This window comes from Ipomoea triloba, chromosome 6, assembly GCF_003576645.1.
Source record: "Ipomoea triloba cultivar NCNSP0323 chromosome 6, ASM357664v1".
NCBI classification, from domain to species: domain Eukaryota; kingdom Viridiplantae; phylum Streptophyta; class Magnoliopsida; order Solanales; family Convolvulaceae; genus Ipomoea; species Ipomoea triloba.
Genome location: NC_044921.1, coordinates 17205778 through 17226677, shown reverse-complemented (window position 1 = coordinate 17226677; position 20900 = coordinate 17205778). Strand labels below are relative to the sequence as shown.

The 20900-nt window shown below is 33.3% G+C and overlaps 1 protein-coding gene across 1 annotated transcript; it reads right to left on the bottom strand.

Moving 5' to 3' along the window:
• Positions 1 to 4510: 4510 nt before the first annotated feature.
• Positions 4511 to 14999, bottom strand: LOC116022563 (mRNA-capping enzyme-like). Its single transcript, XM_031263316.1, has 20 exons — positions 14710 to 14999; positions 14110 to 14346; positions 13884 to 14009; positions 13583 to 13734; positions 13332 to 13415; positions 13191 to 13250; positions 12886 to 13017; positions 12599 to 12769; positions 10234 to 10350; positions 9890 to 9939; positions 8986 to 9148; positions 8759 to 8893; positions 7376 to 7498; positions 7192 to 7290; positions 7009 to 7098; positions 6814 to 6898; positions 6500 to 6630; positions 5339 to 6425; positions 4983 to 5013; positions 4511 to 4891 (listed from the first exon to the last, which is right to left on the bottom strand). Exons 2-18 carry the CDS (start codon positions 14315 to 14317, stop codon positions 6303 to 6305), a joined length of 2049 nt encoding a protein of 682 aa, XP_031119176.1. The 5' UTR covers positions 14318 to 14346; positions 14710 to 14999; the 3' UTR covers positions 4511 to 4891; positions 4983 to 5013; positions 5339 to 6302.
• Positions 15000 to 20900: the final 5901 nt, after the last annotated feature.

The window sequence follows — 20900 nt, the reverse complement described above, 5'->3', positions numbered from 1 at the left end:
CTCCCAAAGATGATATTATCTTCAAAACATGGATGAATGAAGATAATATTCTATTTTAAAAACCAAATAAAGAGGTCAAGTAGGCCAGATTTTTCACTAATCGCCAAGTCTATTTGTCTAACATTGTCATTTTAAAGGCCTTAAAGATTCTCAAAACCTAAACGTTTTGCAATCTTCTTTTTTTCAGCGGTTTCAAACAACCATGCTGGTGTTAATTAATCAAGTAAATTCAACATTAACTATTGAACTAAAACGCAAAGTGATGGATCAAGCTAAGTATATGTAACGTTTTCCTATTTACTATTATTATATCCATTAGGATAGTTATGATAATATTAAGTGATTGATATGTGGTGCAACACTAATAACTTAATAGCTAGACTTTAGGAGTTGGGATTTAGGAGACCTATTCATATACAACAACCACAATGATAGCCTGTGGTTATATAAAGTCACAAGTCATCACACTCCTCTCACTGCTCACGCTACATTCTTCATACACCATCTAGAGAGCTGAGTAAAGTGAGGTACAAAATACTTACCTAAACTCTGCAGCAGTCCAAATTATTCAATCTTCGTTGGTCAAGAGCCATAGCTATGGCTGGAGGTTCGCAAGAGCTATGGGTGGAGGTTAGTATGATCCTTATTATCACGATCCTTCCTTATTACCACGATCCTTATTATCGCAGGAGGTTAGTACGATGCTTATTATCGCGATGAAAATTTGTATTATAAAAGTGTTGATCCCCCCTTAGAGTACAGATACCATGCATTGTATTTATAGACAAACGATTGTGAATATAAATGTTATTAAGAGATTAATAGCATGTTAAGACATATGGGAACAATTTTACCTTGTGAGAGGCACTTGTCAACGAGAATATAAAATAGTTGTAACAACTTTGCGCTCCAAATGCAATAAGCCAGGACGGTTGCGATCGGTAAACCTAAGTGACGATAAGTTAGGACCAACTTGTCTGATTTAACCTAGTTCAATTTATTTGCACTACTTGCCTTTACACTCTGAGCAAGAGTCAACTCATATGCTAAATGACATAATTAAGTGGATAATAATAACTCCAAAACTAACATCTCATTTCCTATGTTCACTTGTTGTCAATAGAAGAAAGTATTTATTTTTCAAAAAAAATAGAAGAAAGTATTTCAATGTATTTTCAAAAGGAGTCACCTTGCTCAACTCGAGTGACTCTAAAATAACGACAAAAATGTTACTATCCATGATATCACTTGACGCATGTCTAGGTAGGTGGATCATACAATTAAATAATGTACATTCAACACATAAATAATATATTTTTAATATATTAAAAATATAAAAGAATTTTTAATATATTAAAAATATAAAAGAAAGTACATTATTTTGCTTGTGTGCGCATTCAGTAAATGAATAATGTTCTCACCAAAAAAAATACATGAATAATGTACTTTTAATATATTAAAAATATACTTTTTGTTATTATCCACGATTCCACGTAGCATTCCATTAATAATGGCCGACACAATAATTTGTTGTATCCTCGCATTTAATTCCAAATTGCACTTCTCCATATCCAAGTCTTCTCAAATTATCCTTTGCAATTTAAAATTTTTGCCAATGGCAACTGGCAAGAGAGCTATTGATTATCACATAGAGTCTGTTTTACCGAGCTTATTTAGGAGCTTAGGAGCTTATAGCTTATTTTAAGCTACTAATAAGCTATAAGCTCTGTTTGGTAATGTTCTCAAAATAAGCTAGTAGCTTAAAATAAGTGCTTATTTTGAAACGCTACTTGGGGTAGCTTTTCAAAAATAAGCTAGTAGCTTTTTAATTTTTTTTCCATCTTTATCCTTATTATTTTAAATAAATGACATCCTTTATCCCTCTCAATTAAAATCCTTTTGACATTTTCTTTTCATTATGTTTGGTTGTAATTTCAGTTTGACATTTGTGTTTGAACATTAATTTTTGTATGAACTAATCTTATGAATTATAAACATTTTTTTTTACTTTATATATTTTCAAATATATGTTCTTACTTTATATTTTATTTAAATATATTAATTTCATTATTTTATATTTTAAAATATAAAAAAAAAACTATTTAAATTTAAAATTATTTAAATTGTATGAAGATATCATTTTTAGTCTATTTACATTTACCAACTTATCAAAAAGCTAATTTTACCAAACACTTTTAAGCATAACAGCTAGCTTAACAACTCTTCAGATTTCAACTTCGAGCTTATAGCTTTTCAGTTTTCAGCTACTTTCCAGCTTTCAGCTACCTTTTCAGCTAGGTTTGCCAAACATAGCCATAGTGCACAATTCACTTGTTACCTAAAAAAAACTAAAAAGAAAGTTACATTCACTTTTTGTCTCACAAATATGAAATTATTCATATTTAGTCCTTAACTATTAAAATTTTCAGATTTAGGCTCATGACTTTTAAATTCTTATCACATTTGATCCCTCCAACCTAAATTTTAACCACCAATCACAAAAATTTAGGCAAGTAAATCATCTTAGGGTAAAATTGTCCTGCTAATACTATTTCTAAAACTTTTTTTCCCTCCCAAATCACATTCTCCTCCTCCTCGGTTTCTATCATTTTTGTTACTTTTGGCATTTTGGAAGCATCAAGCATGAATCTAAACCTGTAGCCATTGAAATTTTCAATAGAGGCATAGAAAATATGTACTATTAACCTTGGATGATAGAGGGTTGGGAGGAAAAAAGTTTAAGAAAAAAGTATTAGAAAATAACAAATTTACCCTTAAGAAGATCATTCACTTGCCTATAATTTTGTCACCAGTATAATAATTTAGGTAATGTGGCAAGGATTTAAAAATAGTAGGACTAAATTTGAAAATTTTAATAGTTAAAGACTATATATAGAAATGGTTAAGTACTTGTAGAATCAAAAATGGAAAAAAACTGTAATTTCCTCTTAACACATAATTTTCCATCTCTTCCCCTAAATTTTGATGAAAATGAGTTCTAGTGGCGAAAACCCATGGTTTGATCCAAACTCTTTAGGTATTCTTTCTAGCATAGCACTAGTCCCTTAGATAGCAAGAGTTATACCATGGACTTAGGTCCACCTTGCAAGGTGAACCCGTATCCTTTTACATACTGAATGTTCACAATTTAAATACTGAACATTTAATATATAAATTATGAACATTATGTAAATATTTTTTTTAGACACAGATTCTTACAAAGTAAAGCTGAGTCCACAAAATAATTTGCCCTTAGATAGTCGATCAGGTAGGGTAACAAAGTGATAGTCAAAACAATGGTCCCACGATACCCTTTACCTCCAAGTAGTGTTCTTCAAATTCGAGTGATAGGTTGGGATTGTTATAACTAGAGTGTTTTATGACTTTTGGTACCTCAACTATAATACCTCTCCCAAATTAGATCCATGCCTATCAAGATTTACAATTTTAATGCATGACTATTTAATTTCTTTCACATTTGGTTCCTTGTTCAATTTTTTGACCAACCTAAGCTTAAAAGAATAAAAATGATATTTTTGTACCTTACTTTTTACTTTTCAATACCTACTTCTTACTTTTTACTTTTCAGTACCTACTTTTTGACATGACTGACCTTGCAATGTGAACCATGATTTACAATATAATTTGCCCTACCCATGGGACCTCTTTGATGTTTGAACCACCTCCCTCTCTTTGTTCTAATTACTCTTGCAAAACTTGGTATTTTTAACCCCTACCAACATTAATCAACTTTAGCTCTTTGATGCTAAATCTCTTCCTCATTTACAAGTTTTTTTCCAAAGCTTGCATCAAGCATCTAGCTTTCCAATGCTTATACCATGAACCATGCTTCACATACCACCATACTAAGATGAAATCCTTGATACAAATTAATTTTTAATATATTACAAGTTTATTTTGACTTACAACAATAAGATTGTAAATATATACTCCAACACGTCTTGTATATCTAAATATAAGACCCTCTATACATGTTTAGAGACAAAAGTACAATTAAACCTCTCTACCCCCACACTTTCCATACCATTGTCAAAGAATCAAACCTCTCAACAAAGTCTTAACCCAAATTTATCAGTTAGTATACTTACCAACAGGTGGAGACGAGCTCTCAGCCTAAAGAATCCTTGATGCATCACCACATGAATGATCTTCATAAGTTGATATATGTGAAGTTATCAAGCAAATACAGGCTATTGTAACAGCTATTGCTTGAATTCTCCACATGGTAGGAGATGCACCATTATTTAAATAGGATTTATATGCACACATGGCACCCAGGGACTGGGTTCTCATGTCAACTAATAGTAGCTGCTAACTGATTGGATTAATAGATTTGACTAGTTGATAACACTAGCTAATTGTAGAAAAGTGTTTGGTAAATTAGCTATTAACTGATAGCTAATTACATGCAAAATGATTTTTCAAAAAGCTGCTTTGAGCAACCTTTTTGAATTTTAGCATTTTGAAGCAATAAACTGTTACAAAAAGCTAATTAATCAAACACTCATATTGATTGTTTAACCAAGTCAAACAACTAATAGTGATCAAATAAGCCAAAATTGACTTATAAACTAACTATGTTACCAAACAGGACCAAAATGATCATTTCTATTGGGAGAAATGGAGATATTAGAGACTAGCGAGTAATGAGTGCTGTTGAAAGACTGTTTAGTGGCATTTTGGAAGTCCTGATAGATATGACTATCATTAAGCATGGTCCTTCATAAGTTCCATTCATATATTACGGGAAAGCAACACTTTTGATTCCTCAATTATAGGTACATGGACTCAATCCAAGCATCTCCACTTTTGATCTTCAGGTTAACACCAATAGGTGTTTTGGTCCCCAAATGATTAACCTGCCGTGGAACTAGAGTGAAGAAATGGTATCAATAAGCTAATAAAAGACTGTTTAGACTCAAACTCCAAATTGACAGTTTTTCACAAAACTTCTTCAATACCTGGGACTAAAAACACCATTTCAATGTCAACCTGAAGACCAAAAGTAGAGACATCAACAAGTTAGAGATTGAAGAATGTCCAAAAGTTCCATTTTCCTCGCATATTATTAATTTGACATGTATGGCAAAAAAGCCAAAAATGAGTTTCAACTAAGGACCAAGGAAATCAACCATAGTAACTCCCACTAAGCTTCAACTGTTTAGGATATTTCAGAACTCCACTCACCAAGCGCGATTTCCTTGGGAGCGAATGTATTACATAGGTAAAATGCTCATATATTTAAAGTAAATATTCACAACTTGTTAACATGCATCAAAGACACATTATGTATCAAGCCACAGTATGAATTACGTACCTTTTTATATTCATAAATAACACAAAAACATTGACATCAACGAGAAGCAGAGGTCTATTGTATTTGATTCTTAGAAACTTTGTTCACACATTCAGAAGACTCCACCATTCTCCAGGCCTTCACTTCTACTGCTACAATGGAACTCCTACGAATTTCCCTCCATTTTTTCATCACACAGCTCTATCATCACCCTACCGCGTATCTACATATGTCAATGGTGCTTTGACTCTGCAGTATATATGTTACAAAGATTAGCCAAAGAATCCCTCTAGGTCCGATAGAGACCCTTGCCCATCCTACTGGCAACTGCTCTTCTTAATGAAGTTAATTACAGTTCAACGCTGATAAGCCTATGCTCACTCAAGACAATGGCCACGGAGCTGCTACATATCTTGGCCAGGTTTACTACAACAGCTTGAGTTTATCACCTTATAATTCCCATCATATGCCAGCAGTCATGAGCTCACAGAACATGTTATTCAGTAAATTAAACTGATGGATAAACAGGAGAATTAGCCACTGTCCCTCACTTCTTTTTCTCCTTCTGTCCCAATTTTTCCTTTACAAGCTGTAACAAATGGTGCATTGGCATGTCTGTCTTTAGTTCTCAAAGAAAATACCGATTTCCCCTCACATTCAAAAAGGGATACTGTAGTCATCATCTTCAGCAACGGTGCTCATATCATTTGCTGCCGAATTTTTGACATTTCTCAATTGTTAACATACACAGATAACTCCACTTTTCATAAATCCTTTCAGCATTGGCAGAACCCTCGACTAAATAATTCACCGGTGTCGAGTCTATCAAGGTTAGTGATAAAAGATACTGTTGAGAACTCATCAATCATCATTGTTGTCCTTCCAAGGCAGTGGAGGAATAGAGATCAGTAATGTGCTTTTGTAACTTCTAAACAATTGTGCCTAAGTTGCTATCATGGAATTGAAAAAGCTTCTTGTACGGCAATTATAAAGTAAATCTCCAATCATCTTGTCTGCTCTCAGAATATATTGGTAGCTCTAAAACCTCACTAATTTCACTCAACAGTGTATCTGTTGCAATCTCATCCTCCATTCGCTGTTTCACCTGCTATTCATTGATAAAACCAGTGAATGCATACCAATCAACAATAAAGAACAAAGTTCAACTATGAAAATGCTAACCTTCTCATAGGTGTTGACACTGTCTGGAGCTAACCTTTCTCTCCTTGTTCGCACAAAGACCCAAATTCCTCTCTTTGGATCCCAGGAGCACTCTAAGATCTTACCTGAATATGAAGACAAATTTGATGCATCTGCAAGGTAACAAGGGAAGTTAGATGAACAGGATAACCACTGCCCATAGTACCACTGTACTAGAAGCCCTCAGTTTGAATAGATTTTAGGAATAGAATGGTTTTAAACCGGTTTTATAATCCACAGCCCAAACTGTTTAATGGTACAAAATTAAAGATACTAGTTCCTTTTTTCCCTCTGACCTCGAAATTCCACTCGACATCCATCCATTTGCTTATTCCTTCCATAGTGCTGCAAATAAAGTGCATAATCATCATTGACACCCACCTGTTAATAGAATACAGAGTTAGTTCCCTCTAATACATCGGTGGGACTTGGGAGCCAGGAGGCATTCTAAATAACTAAAAGACCTGCATTCTGATGAAAATTAAGATTACCTTAAAAAGAAAATCTACTGTATATCCTCTTGGATATTTCCACTTTAAAAGTCCTTCATGTGCCCAAGGTCTATAAGCATTATTCCAGGCCTGTAATTGAAAAGCATGTGTTCATAAGCAAAAAATGCTGGAAATAGTCAAACACAAAGAAGGAACCCACACTGCAAGAAAATAATCCATTACTTGAAAAAGAAGACCATCCGTTGCATATGAAAGAAATGGCAAGAACTCTTTGACAAGCTTAGTAGAAGCAGATAAGTGGTAAAACTCTTTCCTCCTTACCTGAAGTGCAAAGGAGTGTGTCAAAGACAAAGAAAACACTAAAATATTACAACAGTTGAATTGTCTATAAATCAGTTATATATACTTCAAATGGCTCCAGGTCATATTGGTAGTAAGCATTATCACCCTTGCACAATAAATCTCGCTCATAATTTCGGGGTTTGATCACCTCATCCTCAATAAGCATCAATCTTTCATGGAGTGGTAGCTGCCAAAGTGGTTAATAATCAGAGATTTTGACCAGAAGCTAACCAATAGAATGCAAGAAATGCTTAGTCTAACCACTCAGCGCTTACATAATTGTAAGGAAAATAAAATCAAGATGACAAAAACTCTGGACATTTACATTGACATCAATCACTAATTATTGCATCCATGAGTGGTTAAATCAAAAAATTAAAAAATCCAAATGCAATAGGATACTTGTACAAATATAACCACATGCTCAATATTCATATAACAAAGTTAGCCAAACATAATTATATACTAATGGCAACTAACCATTCATGGATAAGAATTTGAAAGGTATGCAATAAATGCTTGTACACAATATATCCATAGCTATCACGGCGCCCTGTTAAGTCGCGGCGCCACCCGACCGCCTTGTCGCCTAGGCGCTCGCCTAGGCGACAAGTTAAAAAATAATATATATATATATATATATATATATATATATATATATATATATATATATATTTATTTATTTATTTATTTATTTATAAACAATTAAACATATAATTGTACTGCACCTGCCCACTGCCTAGACTACTGCTCACTGCCCACTGCCGCCCTAGCCTACTGCCCACTGATATTATTAACCAAAGAAGTGGCAGTCTGGCAGTTTATAACCCAAATCCATAGGAACACACACAGTCGCAGATGGAGAAAACCAAAGAAAATGGAGAAGAAAGAAGAAGAGGAAAGAAGAAGAAAGAAGGACGACTCAGGCGGTGGGAGGGTGACGCCGGTAGGAGGGCGACGGTGACGGCGATGGGCGATGGCTGTGGGAGGGCGACGGCGATGGCTGTGGGAGACATTAGTCGACGCACTAGATCTGAAATCCTTTCTTCTTCTCTCTTCTTATTAGGTCAAACTTTTTTTTAAAAAAAAAATAAAATTACTAAAAATGGGTTGGGTTTGCGGGTTGGACACAGGGTCGGCGTCCATGGCGCCCGCCTGCGACGCTTGGCCGACGCCTTGGCGACGCCGGAGCTCGCCTCCCATTTTCAGGCGAGGCGAAGCCTCTCGGCGTCCTGTCTCCACCGACAGGATGCCAAGGCGTCGCCTAGTCGACGACTAGGCGACACCGTGATAACTATGAATATATCTATGCAATAAAACAAATGGTTTGCATTTGGTTCTATTACTTCTGTAGATGGCTTTTAGAATAGAAAGAATATTACCACAGTGAGCATTTCTACATCAACTCTTCCACTTGCCTACTAAAAATGTGTAGTGGTATACCTACCTTGGCAACGGATACTTCATTAATTGCTATCACATCATAGATGATGTATCTTCTTTTTTCCTGTGTTTCCTGTTCAGTGTTAAATTCCATAGCACCATCAAGTAACGTGTAATGATGAGTAACTTCGGTTATTCCCTAACAGACACAAGATGTATGTCAAACTTCAATAAATCATAAAAATTTTCAAATATTATGAGCACAGAACCGAGCAGCCTCTAGATTTATACCTCAAAAATACTTTTGCAAGGAAACCGCAACTGGATCTTTTGAAAATGAAAGTTTCTATCAATCAAATAGCAACCATCATGGGTTATTAACATCATATATCGTGTCCCATAACCTTTCCATGTAACATAGTAACACTGTTCCCTTAGGAGGTGTAAGTTTTTCCTGCAATATGAAAGAAACTATGATCTATAGGAATAATGAAAGTACACTATATGCTATAGATTGAATTGTTTCACAAATTTCAGCAAATCTAATTTTCAACTTCAAGTTAATAGAACTTATAAGGTTAAAAATAGTCTTGTCACTCTTTTTGTTTCAATCATGAGAAAATGACTTAAATTCATACAAAATATTGCTAAGAATCTTCATTTTAAGGGATTTTCATGACATCCATAATAAATAGTAGCCTCAATGTATGCATTACAAAAATCAGAAAACACTGTCATTCAAACATTTAATATCCCAGACAGAGCTTTCAGTAATTATCATTTCACAAGCTCCAGTTATGATGTAAGAATTAAATTTTATTTTTTTAAAAAAATCATCAAATAGAAGCATCAATGTAGTTATACAAAAATCAGAAAACAGTGCATTTAAATATTTAATAACCCTAAACAGCACTATTTTTGTCAGTTTTGGATTTCAGTCATTGCCATTTCACATAAGAGCAGTTATGATGTAAAATTTTTTAAAAACTTTGAAAATAGAAACAGTGTAGGATGTTATATTAATTAAGGAAAATGTAAAAAATATCCTTGCTTCTCAGTTCAAAAGAAACAAAGCAAAAGTTATAAATGATTCACATTATGAAAATATATGCAAAAAAGGTATCTGATCAATACATCAGAATGCAAAGCAGTGTAAAAATCACTGTAAAAGAATCTGCTATTCAATAGGTTTTACCTGGTTAGAGGAACGGGAAGTGACCCCGGAAACTCTGTGTTTTGCCATGCCTGAGGATAAAATTTTTTAATTAGGTTCCAAGAGAACCAAACCCAATGTAAATAATTAACCATATAAAATGCCAAAAACAAGTATTAAACTGAAATGTGGGGAACACAAATTCTTGACCATGACAAGAAATTGTTAATACGTGCTGTATAAGTATAATATTTTTAGCTGTTCAGTAAGTCAGCAAAATAATTATTTGGAAGGTGCTTTTGAATAGGGCAATACGCACCCATAAGCACTAGAAAAAAACTTTTTTCAATTAAACAAATTAAAGTACAAATGAAAAGAATTCATACCTGTACATGCAGGTCAAGTGCAGAATTGCAGAAATACCTCATTTTCTCAATATCTCCAAATGAAGCACGATCTCGCAGAGCATCATTGCATATAGATGAAGCTCTAATAACAGTATTCTGTCACAATGGGCAGCAAGAATATTAGTGAAGATACTATGAAATTAAGCAAACAAATTTATTTTATAAGCGAAATACATGATGTCCTAACTTTCATAGGTAATATTCCCTATGAGAAAACGTATTGACATAACAATTAAAAAGCCATTTGAAGTTATACATACAATCACTATTTAAATGGGATCCCCTTCAGCTATAACATAACACTAAACCAAAGCAAATTTGCTTCATTGAGACCTATAAACAAATGTTCGACACCATCCTAGAAGCAATAGTTATATTGTGGACCAGGGTGCATAAACATGCACCCAAAACATCCCTATTTTTAATCCTTATTTTTTTTTCCAACTTAAATTTATTTCTCTTTTTCTTTTTGTACAAATAAAAATAATGTATAAAAATATATCATTAAAAAGCTTTAATTGAGATATTTTAAATGACACCCATATTTATACATTTAAAAAAAAAAAAATTTATAAGTACATAAAATCATTACTTTAGTGTAATGTTTATGTACATTAAACTTTATTTTTATGATATAGAAGAAACATTATGAACATACTATAGACTAAATGAAAATAGATATGATGTACCAGCAGTTTAGTGTTTATGTACATTAAGATTTAGGTTTACGATCATATAGAACAAATATTATGAACACAGTACAAGATAAATGCTACTCCATATTAAACATGATGCACATGTAATGTAATTTTATGTACATTAAACTTTGTTTTTATGAACATATAGAAAGAATATTATGAATATACTATAGAGTGAATGCAAATAGATGTGATGTACCTATAGTTTAGGATTTATGTACATTAAGGTTTAAATTTATGATCACATAGAACAAATACTATGAACATAATACAGGATGAATGTTATTAAACATGATGCATTTGTAGTGTAATGTTTATGTACATTAAGCTTTGTTTTTATGAACATATAGGAGGAACATTATGAACCCATACTATAGAATGAAAGGAAATACATATGTTGCACCCACAGTTTAGTGTTTATGTACACTAAGGTTTAGGTTTATGAGCATATAGAATATATATTATGAACATAATACATGATAATGTTATTAGGCTATCCTCATCCCTAAAATTTTACCTCTTTCAAAGTGATATGGCATAAGCCATGTCACTATTTATTGATTAAAATTTTTTTAAAGCATGAGGTGGCTTGCAAGTCTTGTAAAGTGTGGCAAATGTACAATGGCATGAGTGGAGAGAGAATTTTTGTCACTTTTTATATTTTATTTTATTTTATCATTTTTTAATAATTTAAATAGTAATAATTTTGATGAAAGATAATAATTATTTAATGTGATGTGAAATGTGGATCCACTTTTGAAAGTGAGTTGAAATTGTAGAGATGTAAAGAAAATAGTGAACAAATTGTAAATTTGATCATGTGAAAGTAGGACCTACTTTTGAAGGTGAGAGTATTGCAGGGATAAGGATAGCCTTAAACATGATATACTAGTTGACAGTTAATATAAAACGACATCATTTTGGACCATGATCCATCTTGCAAGGTGGACCCTGGTCCACAATATAATTTGCCTCCTAGAATCTATGAAATTGGATACTGATTGAAATTCTCATGAGAAATTAACACTAAAGAACACAGATTATCCAAACTATCAAGAAATATTTCACAATCATCTAGCTCCACTGATAATTATATACTCCACTTGGAATCTAACTTCTCATCAAAAGAATTTTAAAATATGGGATCTGGGGTGACTAATACTTGCCCAGATAATGCACACTGCCCCAAGAATTTTAAAATTGTGAATGTAGATCCCAGATAAATATAGGGTTCTAAAATAGCCTGGGAAAGTATGCAGTCAAATAGCTACGACTTTAATGGGCAATGACACTGCGGTAGGCAGTGATGCTGTGGCAGAATGCTGCAAGTCTGTTGATTTGTAGAAATTAAAACGTAACCTTCCAAAGATTAGTTACTTAAAACAGAAATGGATTGGAGAGCTGGCATCCACAGGAGCCTAGCAACTAAACTGGCAAAAGAACAAAAGTTTGGAAACGATGAACGAGCAAAACGAACTTGCCAGTTATGGAATCTCAGTAAACTGGCAATATCATTCACTACAGTCTAGTTTAGCCCAAGCATTGATAACTTCATCTTTTATTGGATTCAGACAGTGAAGCAGAGTAGAGAGTCTCAAGATTTAGCTCCCAAGTCAGATATAGCAAGCAAGTTACAGTGCCCTTACATGGGAAGGAGAAGTAGCATCTTCTCTCCGATCAGGTTGCTTCTTCCATTCAGGAGTTTTAGGATAAACAACAAGTTCAGGTTTGCTTTCGAGATAAGACCTGTACAATGCATCAATGTAGTCCTTCTTGTAAATTCCAGGACTACGAGCATTGGAAAATTTAGCTATTGCCTGCACATTAAGAGTAAAGACTCAGAGTTGTGATGAGTATTTGCATTGGATCATTAAAAGTCTAAAATAAGTGAAAAGAAATATATTTTGGTGACCCAAAATAAATAATTTCCCACCTCAGTGACGGTAATCTTTTCTATACGTACTAGAAAATGAACAATCATGTAGCCTGTGCGGTTGTACCCATGTGTACAATGAAGAAAAACATATTTATTTGCATTCTCTGGCTGAGATTTAAACTTGGTGACCTGAAATTCAAAGATCAGCCTCCACAAAGTCAAAAACCAAACAAATCTATCACTTCAAGTGGAGTACAATTAAAAACTGATTCTTGTAGTTTCTGTATACATGTGATAAAGGAGGAAGAAAATACAAACGATTAGGGCTTGAAACCAGTGCTTATGCTAGGAAGGAAAAATACCTCATCAATAAATCTATTGATAGACTCGTCATCAGGAAAGTCCATTCCAGGACACCTAATCTGGACAAACAAATGTCATGTGTTAACCCAATAGCCATCTATTGTTGAAGCAAGGGCATACACCTCTAGCTAGGCTATTACCTTAACATATCTAATACCCTGGCTTGTCCAATCTGATTCCGGATAGTAGCGAAATGTGTTTGTTAAATCAATCACTAAACCTATCTGGAACATTGACAAGCAAATCAAGTTTAACAACACAAGTTGGAAGAAGTGCAATAAAGAATATCAATAAATAAACCACCATTTACAATTCTAGTAGTTAGAATTCTAAATTTTAGGAGTGAAGCATGATCTGCACTTACAGAAAATTTTATCAAGTTAATACTTACTTCTCTGCATAGACACCTTTGCTCATAAATAGCTTGATTTGGGGTGTATCTTTTTATGCGACTGATATTCTTGTTAAAAGCTTCACTGAGAGGAACTTTTGACGGGATTAGATAACCAATGCTATCACCATAAGGAGGGCAGTTCAACCAGCCTGTAGTACAACCAGCATTAATAAAACTCCAAGGCATTCTAACACACAGTTGAGGGGAATACTCGTAGATAAAACAAAACTATGAACTTTTGACATCAAAATTTCATTGTGTAAACAAAAAGCAGAATAGCCAAGGTTTAAGAACCCACCAGCGGGCACAGTAAGAGGGTCAAAGAAACTGACTTTGTTGTGCTTGAATCTAGAGTCATACCCCTGAGAGGCCCCATATGATTGGTTAGGGCGCTGAAGATCATTATTACAGTCAACCCTAATTCCTGCGCAGCATAGCAATGAGCTTTTGAATTGCTTTTCACAAGGAATGGATACAAATTACTCCCGTGCTCTTGAAATCAAAAGTTTTCTAAATCTGCATACCTTGCCACCTACGAGGCTCATAGAATCTGCGGTCATGGAGCCTGGGGTTTTGTGTGTATCTCCAAGTGTTACGCCTTGGATCTTGACTGGTACCTTCATATGCTAAACTCCTTTTCAGTCTGTGTTGATGATGTCCTCCAACATCCATATTGGAAGAACAGAGCACAGTAGTTTTGTTAATTGCTACAACTCCAGTCCAGATTTGCATACACTATCTCTGCAGAAACCACGTCTGACCTACTCCACATCAGTCCATCAAAGCTCAATAGAGAAATCGATAATTAATAAACACAAGCAAAGCAAAGCAAAGCAAATCAAATCAAATCAAATCAAATTAAAGTAAACAGAGAAGAAAACTATATATAATTTTATATATATATGTATATATATATATATATATATATATATATATATATATATATATATGAAAAAAAAAACATGTTGATTTACGGAGCATTATTCTCAACATTATAAAATAGAAGAAGAGTAGCCAATTAGCCATTGCAGCATGCTCCAGAAGCAGCAGCCATGGCGATCCAATCGGGAACTCTAATTGGACTCCGTAATAAACTATAAAGATGAATTCAAGGAATCAATTACCCTAATTTTGCGAATTAGCGTGGTCTGCTATGGCCCTTTGAGTTCGAATTAATCCTGCCCTGTTCTCTTTGTCGCCCGATTTGAAGAACAAATGATTTTGAAGAACCAATGGGAGAAAACTTCTCAATTAGGGCTGAAAACTGAATTTGAGGGGAAAGTCACGTGGTCTTTACGTGAGTCTATCCGTTACATCTGAACCAACACTCGAACACAGCTATAAGCCTATTGTACTAGGGGGTTCGCGTGAGCCGTGAGTCATGGCTCACACATATCAAAATATCAATCAATAACTGACAAATCAAATTAATTCAGACCAAGGAAGGCAAGGATTGGTTTTTATCTTGTTCTCTGAAACCGTGAGACATTTCTTCCTTTTAGGGTGGGTAGGAATTACGGTAAGGAGACTCCTTGACCTTTTTTTTTATCTTTATTATTTTTTATTTTTTTGGCAATGAAAACTCTCTCGGAGAAGATTTAGGAAGAAGTTTTTTTTGGGAGAAAAAAAAAAAAAAACTGTAGGAAGATCTTTTTTTTTTTTTTTTTTGTTGATGACCTTATGCTCTTTGGAGAAGTGTTGGTGGATCAAATTGAGCGGAGGTTGACAATGATGAATGACTTCTCCAAAAATTCAGGTTTGAATATTAATTTTACTATATTTGTGATCTTTTGTTCTCCTAACACTTGTGACAAGAAAAGACATATTGGTGAGGTGGTGAGGAATCAGAATCCCGGTCACAAAATCCATGGGAAAATATTTGGGGATTCCCATTTTGCAAAAAAGGGTGACCAAAAATATTTTTAGATATATCATGAAATTCATGAAGAAAGAAACTAGCAAGTTGGAAGATGAGAAGGCTAATCTGACAAAAAAAANAAAAAAAAAAAAAAAAAAAAAAAACAATAATGCACCAACCGGCACGTGCACCGCACACACCTCGCTGGAGCTATATGTGCACATAACGAGGTGGTTTGTTATGGTTTTTTGGGTGAGATATAAAAATAGGACGGATACTATTGGAATACAAATATGGGAAAAACTACACTTTAGGATGCATGTTAACTTCTTCTTTTTTTTAACATGCATCTCAAGAATGCATTTTTTTTTAATAATATTTGTTTCAAATCAAAATACATTTCTACGGAGAGAATACGGTAAATAAATACATAATAATAAATACGTAGTTATTTCTTCTCTCTTTTTTGTTTTTGTTGAAATATGGGGATAATAAATACTTAAATAGAGAGTCCAACACCACCAACCCTAATTCTACTGCATCCCAGCGACTACTATATAATCTATCGCGGCGGAACCACTCGCCCAGTCACAATCGCAGCGACCAGCACCGCCCACCGCGTCGTCGCCCACAATGCTGTTAAGTCACAGTGCAGTTTTGCACTACTGGTGTACTGCATTAGGAATCAGCGACCAACAAGTTCACAGCAGTGTCCACCGATCGCGACCTTCTCCGGTTATCCTAGGCTCCCAGCGACCACCAAAGCAGGTCAGTGTTTTTTTTTTTAAATACACACCATTCAATGTATTAAAATGCACCAGACAACGTATTAAAACACACCATTCCACAACACAATTACACATCATTCTACGTATGAAAATGCACCAGCGGATAGATTAAAATACACCATTCCACAACACAGTTAATGCACCAACATATGTAATAAAACGCACCATAGTATGTATTTAAATGCACCACACTATGTACTAAAATGCACTATTCCAATTCACGTAATATAAATACTAAAATTATCATAATAACCCCACTTAAACATTCGCGAATTTCAGTAAGATTAATGAAATTGGACGGTGCATATTAGGCCGCATGACCGCACCGGAGCTCGCCGTCGCATTTGAACAAATATCTCTCTCTCTCTCTCTCTCTCTCTCTATATATATATATATATATATATATATATATATATATATATATATATATATATATATATATATATATATATATATATATATATATATATATATATATATATNAAAAAAAAAAAAAAAAAAAAAAAACAATAATGCACCAACCGGCACGTGCACCGCACACACCTCGCTGGAGCTATATGTGCACATAACGAGGTGGTTTGTTATGGTTTTTTGGGTGAGATATAAAAATAGGACGGATACTATTGGAATACAAATATGGGAAAAACTACACTTTAGGATGCATGTTAACTTCTTCTTTTTTTTAACATGCATCTCAAGAATGCATTTTTTTTTAATAATATTTGTTTCAAATCAAAATACATTTCTACGGAGAGAATACGGTAAATAAATACATAATAATAAATACGTAGTTATTTCTTCTCTCTTTTTTGTTTTTGTTGAAATATGGGGATAATAAATACTTAAATAGAGAGTCCAACACCACCAACCCTAATTCTACTGCATCCCAGCGACTACTATATAATCTATCGCGGCGGAACCACTCGCCCAGTCACAATCGCAGCGACCAGCACCGCCCACCGCGTCGTCGCCCACAATGCTGTTAAGTCACAGTGCAGTTTTGCACTACTGGTGTACTGCATTAGGAATCAGCGACCAACAAGTTCACAGCAGTGTCCACCGATCGCGACCTTCTCCGGTTATCCTAGGCTCCCAGCGACCACCAAAGCAGGTCAGTGTTTTTTTTTTTAAATACACACCATTCAATGTATTAAAATGCACCAGACAACGTATTAAAACACACCATTCCACAACACAATTACACATCATTCTACGTATGAAAATGCACCAGCGGATAGATTAAAATACACCATTCCACAACACAGTTAATGCACCAACATATGTAATAAAACGCACCATAGTATGTATTTAAATGCACCACACTATGTACTAAAATGCACTATTCCAATTCACGTAATATAAATACTAAAATTATCATAATAACCCCACTTAAACATTCGCGAATTTCAGTAAGATTAATGAAATTGGACGGTGCATATTAGGCCGCATGACCGCACCGGAGCTCGCCGTCGCATTTGAACAAATATCTCTCTCTCTCTCTCTCTCTCTCTCTATATATATATATATATATATATATATATATATATATATATATATATATATATATATATATATATATATATATATATATATATATATATATATATATATATATATGGTCATAATCAAGTGTGACCGCCCCTTAACGTGCGGTCGCACCACTATGTATACAAATATACACCACTCAATGTTAGAAAATGCACCACACAAATATACATCATTAGGTACAATCACTAAAAAACACACTACTAAGTATGCAAATATACACCATACAGCAAATGCACCATTAGGGGCAGGGGAATTATGGTGCATTATTTTGAGTGTGTAGTGTATTTTTATTGTGGTACGTTTTTTAACATTGAATGGTGTGAACCGTACCGGCCGCACGGGAAGACGCGACCACATTTGAACATATATATGTGTGTGTGTGTGTATCCTTACGGACCGTTACTTTTTATTGTTTTAAAAGAAGTGAGAGAGAGAGAAAGTTGAGAGAAATAGTACTCCCTCTGGCCTCTGTCCCATTTTACCTGTCCTATTTATTATTCATTGGTCAAACCAACTACTTCTTGTTTGCTTATTTTCTATAATATTTTTTTAATTATTTTTAAATTTAATTTTTTGTGTTTAATGGTACTTTTAATGTAGTTTCTTAATATATAAATTTTATATACTAATACTAAACTTAACATTATGAAAAATTAAATTAAAAATAATTTCAGTCAAGCCTCGTTAACCGAATCAGACACATAAAATGGGATGGAGGTAGTAGCATAGTAGGGATGAAATTGAGCTCATAATAACATTAAATAGGAAAAAACAACTTATCAAGGATTCCAAAAACGGATAGCCAAATTAAAGATGATGAATTGATGATGGAGATCTAGAATAATTGGCATTAATTTTTCTCAAAAAAAAAAAACAAAAAGAATAATTGGCATTAATCTCTTTATGTTAAAATCCGATCCTTAGTTTCCTTCTATCACAAACTCGATCTAATTCTTTCTTATTCATGCACTAAGTGGGAAGGAGTGCACTGTAATTTTTATAGAGGGAGATGGAGTTAGCTTATGGACATAGCTTAACTACCCATCATCATTATTACAGTGGTAGGAATTATACTATCAATTAATGTACATTCAGTATATAAATAATTTATTTTTAGTATATTTAAAATGTATATTATATTAAGAGAAATTACATTTTTTTTTGAAAACAGAGAAATTACATTATTTGAGTACTGAATGCACATTATTTTGTATCTTAAATATTTATTACACGAATAATGCACTTTTAGTATATTCAAAATGTACTTTTTGTTATGAGGTAGACAACACTGTTTGGACTATAATTTGCCACTTAACTACTAAAGTATTAAAACGGGTAAAATCCTATCTAGCTTATTCAGATAGAGGAACTACTACTAAAGTATATTAAAACGGGGAAAAGGCTGGCCGGGAAACACAAGGCAAACGCATATAAACATATTTGTGGTGAAAGGATGGTTTATTTATCTTCTTTTCCGTAAATTAATTTGTTCTTTTTCCGTTTAATTTGTTAAAACCTCTCAACAACATAACGTACAATCGTGATCATCATATTAAGCTTTGCTTGTGAGAAAACGCATGCATCATACATGCATACTCTCTAAATTTAGCTTTATTCTAACACTGCATGTTAGTTTAGTGTTTACCTTTGCTGCAAATTCTACACTTGTAACACTGCATGAGAATTTAGCGTGCAATTTAAGTGCACTACTGAAATCCTAGCATGTTTATTCAATTTTATGCTCAATATTAGTTACGTAATTATTGTACCAATGACGCCTAATTACACCATCCCTAGCATCTGTATGTTCATTACATGCTCTGCCACATATTCATTTTCCTCTATAATTGGATTTGGCTCCCCGTAGATCACATATATATAGCAAACTTTGTATGAATCCCATAAGAAATGCAAAGATGCTTGGCAACTATAAAATAAAAAATTACCATATAAAATCTTGTAAATACTTAGATAAATCTTCTAGAATTGGTACTATATTACTTGAAGTATGTTGTGAGAGGGAGAAAATTGAGGGAAAATAGTAATTTAATATGAATAATGTTTTTTTTTTTTGAAAATAATTTAATATGAATAATGTTATTCATATAATTATGTCAACCCTTAATTGAGATAACACTTGGACTAAAGACATTCTTTATGAAAAGCAAGAGTGATGCCATTAAACCACAATATATTTAACAAATGGGTTTAATCTAGTTTTATATATAACAAATTTATCATTTAATGATTTACTTATTATGTATGTCCAGTGTGGCATTGTAATGTTGGATTGCTTAGAAATATATTATCTTGTAATGTGGTAAGGTTTCTGGAACAATTTGTAGTATGAACACATTGCTTTAATAGGTGGTTTTAAATTTTGTACTAACATGTTCATATTTTTTCCTATTTCCAATGGTGAAAGTTTTCTATAAATGCCACAAGTTTAACTCTTTTGCCGATAAGTGTCTTCATTTTTCATCCTTTGCCAAATTTTCTTTTTATATATCTACTATACTAATAAGAGCCAAAGAGAGTTAGGTCTAAAATTAGTAGAAAAAATGGCGGTCAAATTATTTAATTAAATGGATGGTTCAGATAAATTATTTAATCAAATAGATGGTTAAGATAATTCAGATTAATATTATTAATAGAGATTACCTAATTTAACATTACTTTTATGATTATCCGTTAAGTTTTCCATTAAATATTCTCTTCTCCGTTAATATTCCGTTAACTTTTAACTTACACATTAATTTATATAAGAAAGATCTTAGGTTCAAACCTCATCTCAATCAAATTTGACATAATTAAGTTTCTCACTCTATTTACTCTTAATAAATTAAATAAATTAGTAGCTACAACAAAAAATGATACATATGTACACCAAATTAATAACACAAATAAAACCCTAAGGATAAATAAAGTATAACCTAAAGAGCCAAATTTTGACATGTTTAGGTAGAATTATAACTCTTAACATATTATACAGCTCAACTGTTAGGCAAAAACACACAACAAATAAAACATGTCCACAAATCAAACATTCATGAAATAAGGTTAATCTATACACTTTTTTTTTATAAAAAAAAAAAAAAAAAGAAAAGAAAAAGCAAGAGTT

Coding starts and splice junctions, on each gene's coding strand:
- LOC116022563 (XM_031263316.1), bottom strand. CDS start 14,317: ATGCAAATCTGGACTGGAGTTGTAGCAATTAACAAAACTACTGTGCTC. Junction 8,894..8,985: donor CTTGCAAAAGTATTTTTGAG/GTATAAATCTAG, acceptor TGTGTCTGTTAG/GGAATAACCGAAGTTACTCA. Junction 6,899..7,008: donor CAGTAGATTTTCTTTTTAAG/GTAATCTTAATT, acceptor TTCTATTAACAG/GTGGGTGTCAATGATGATTA.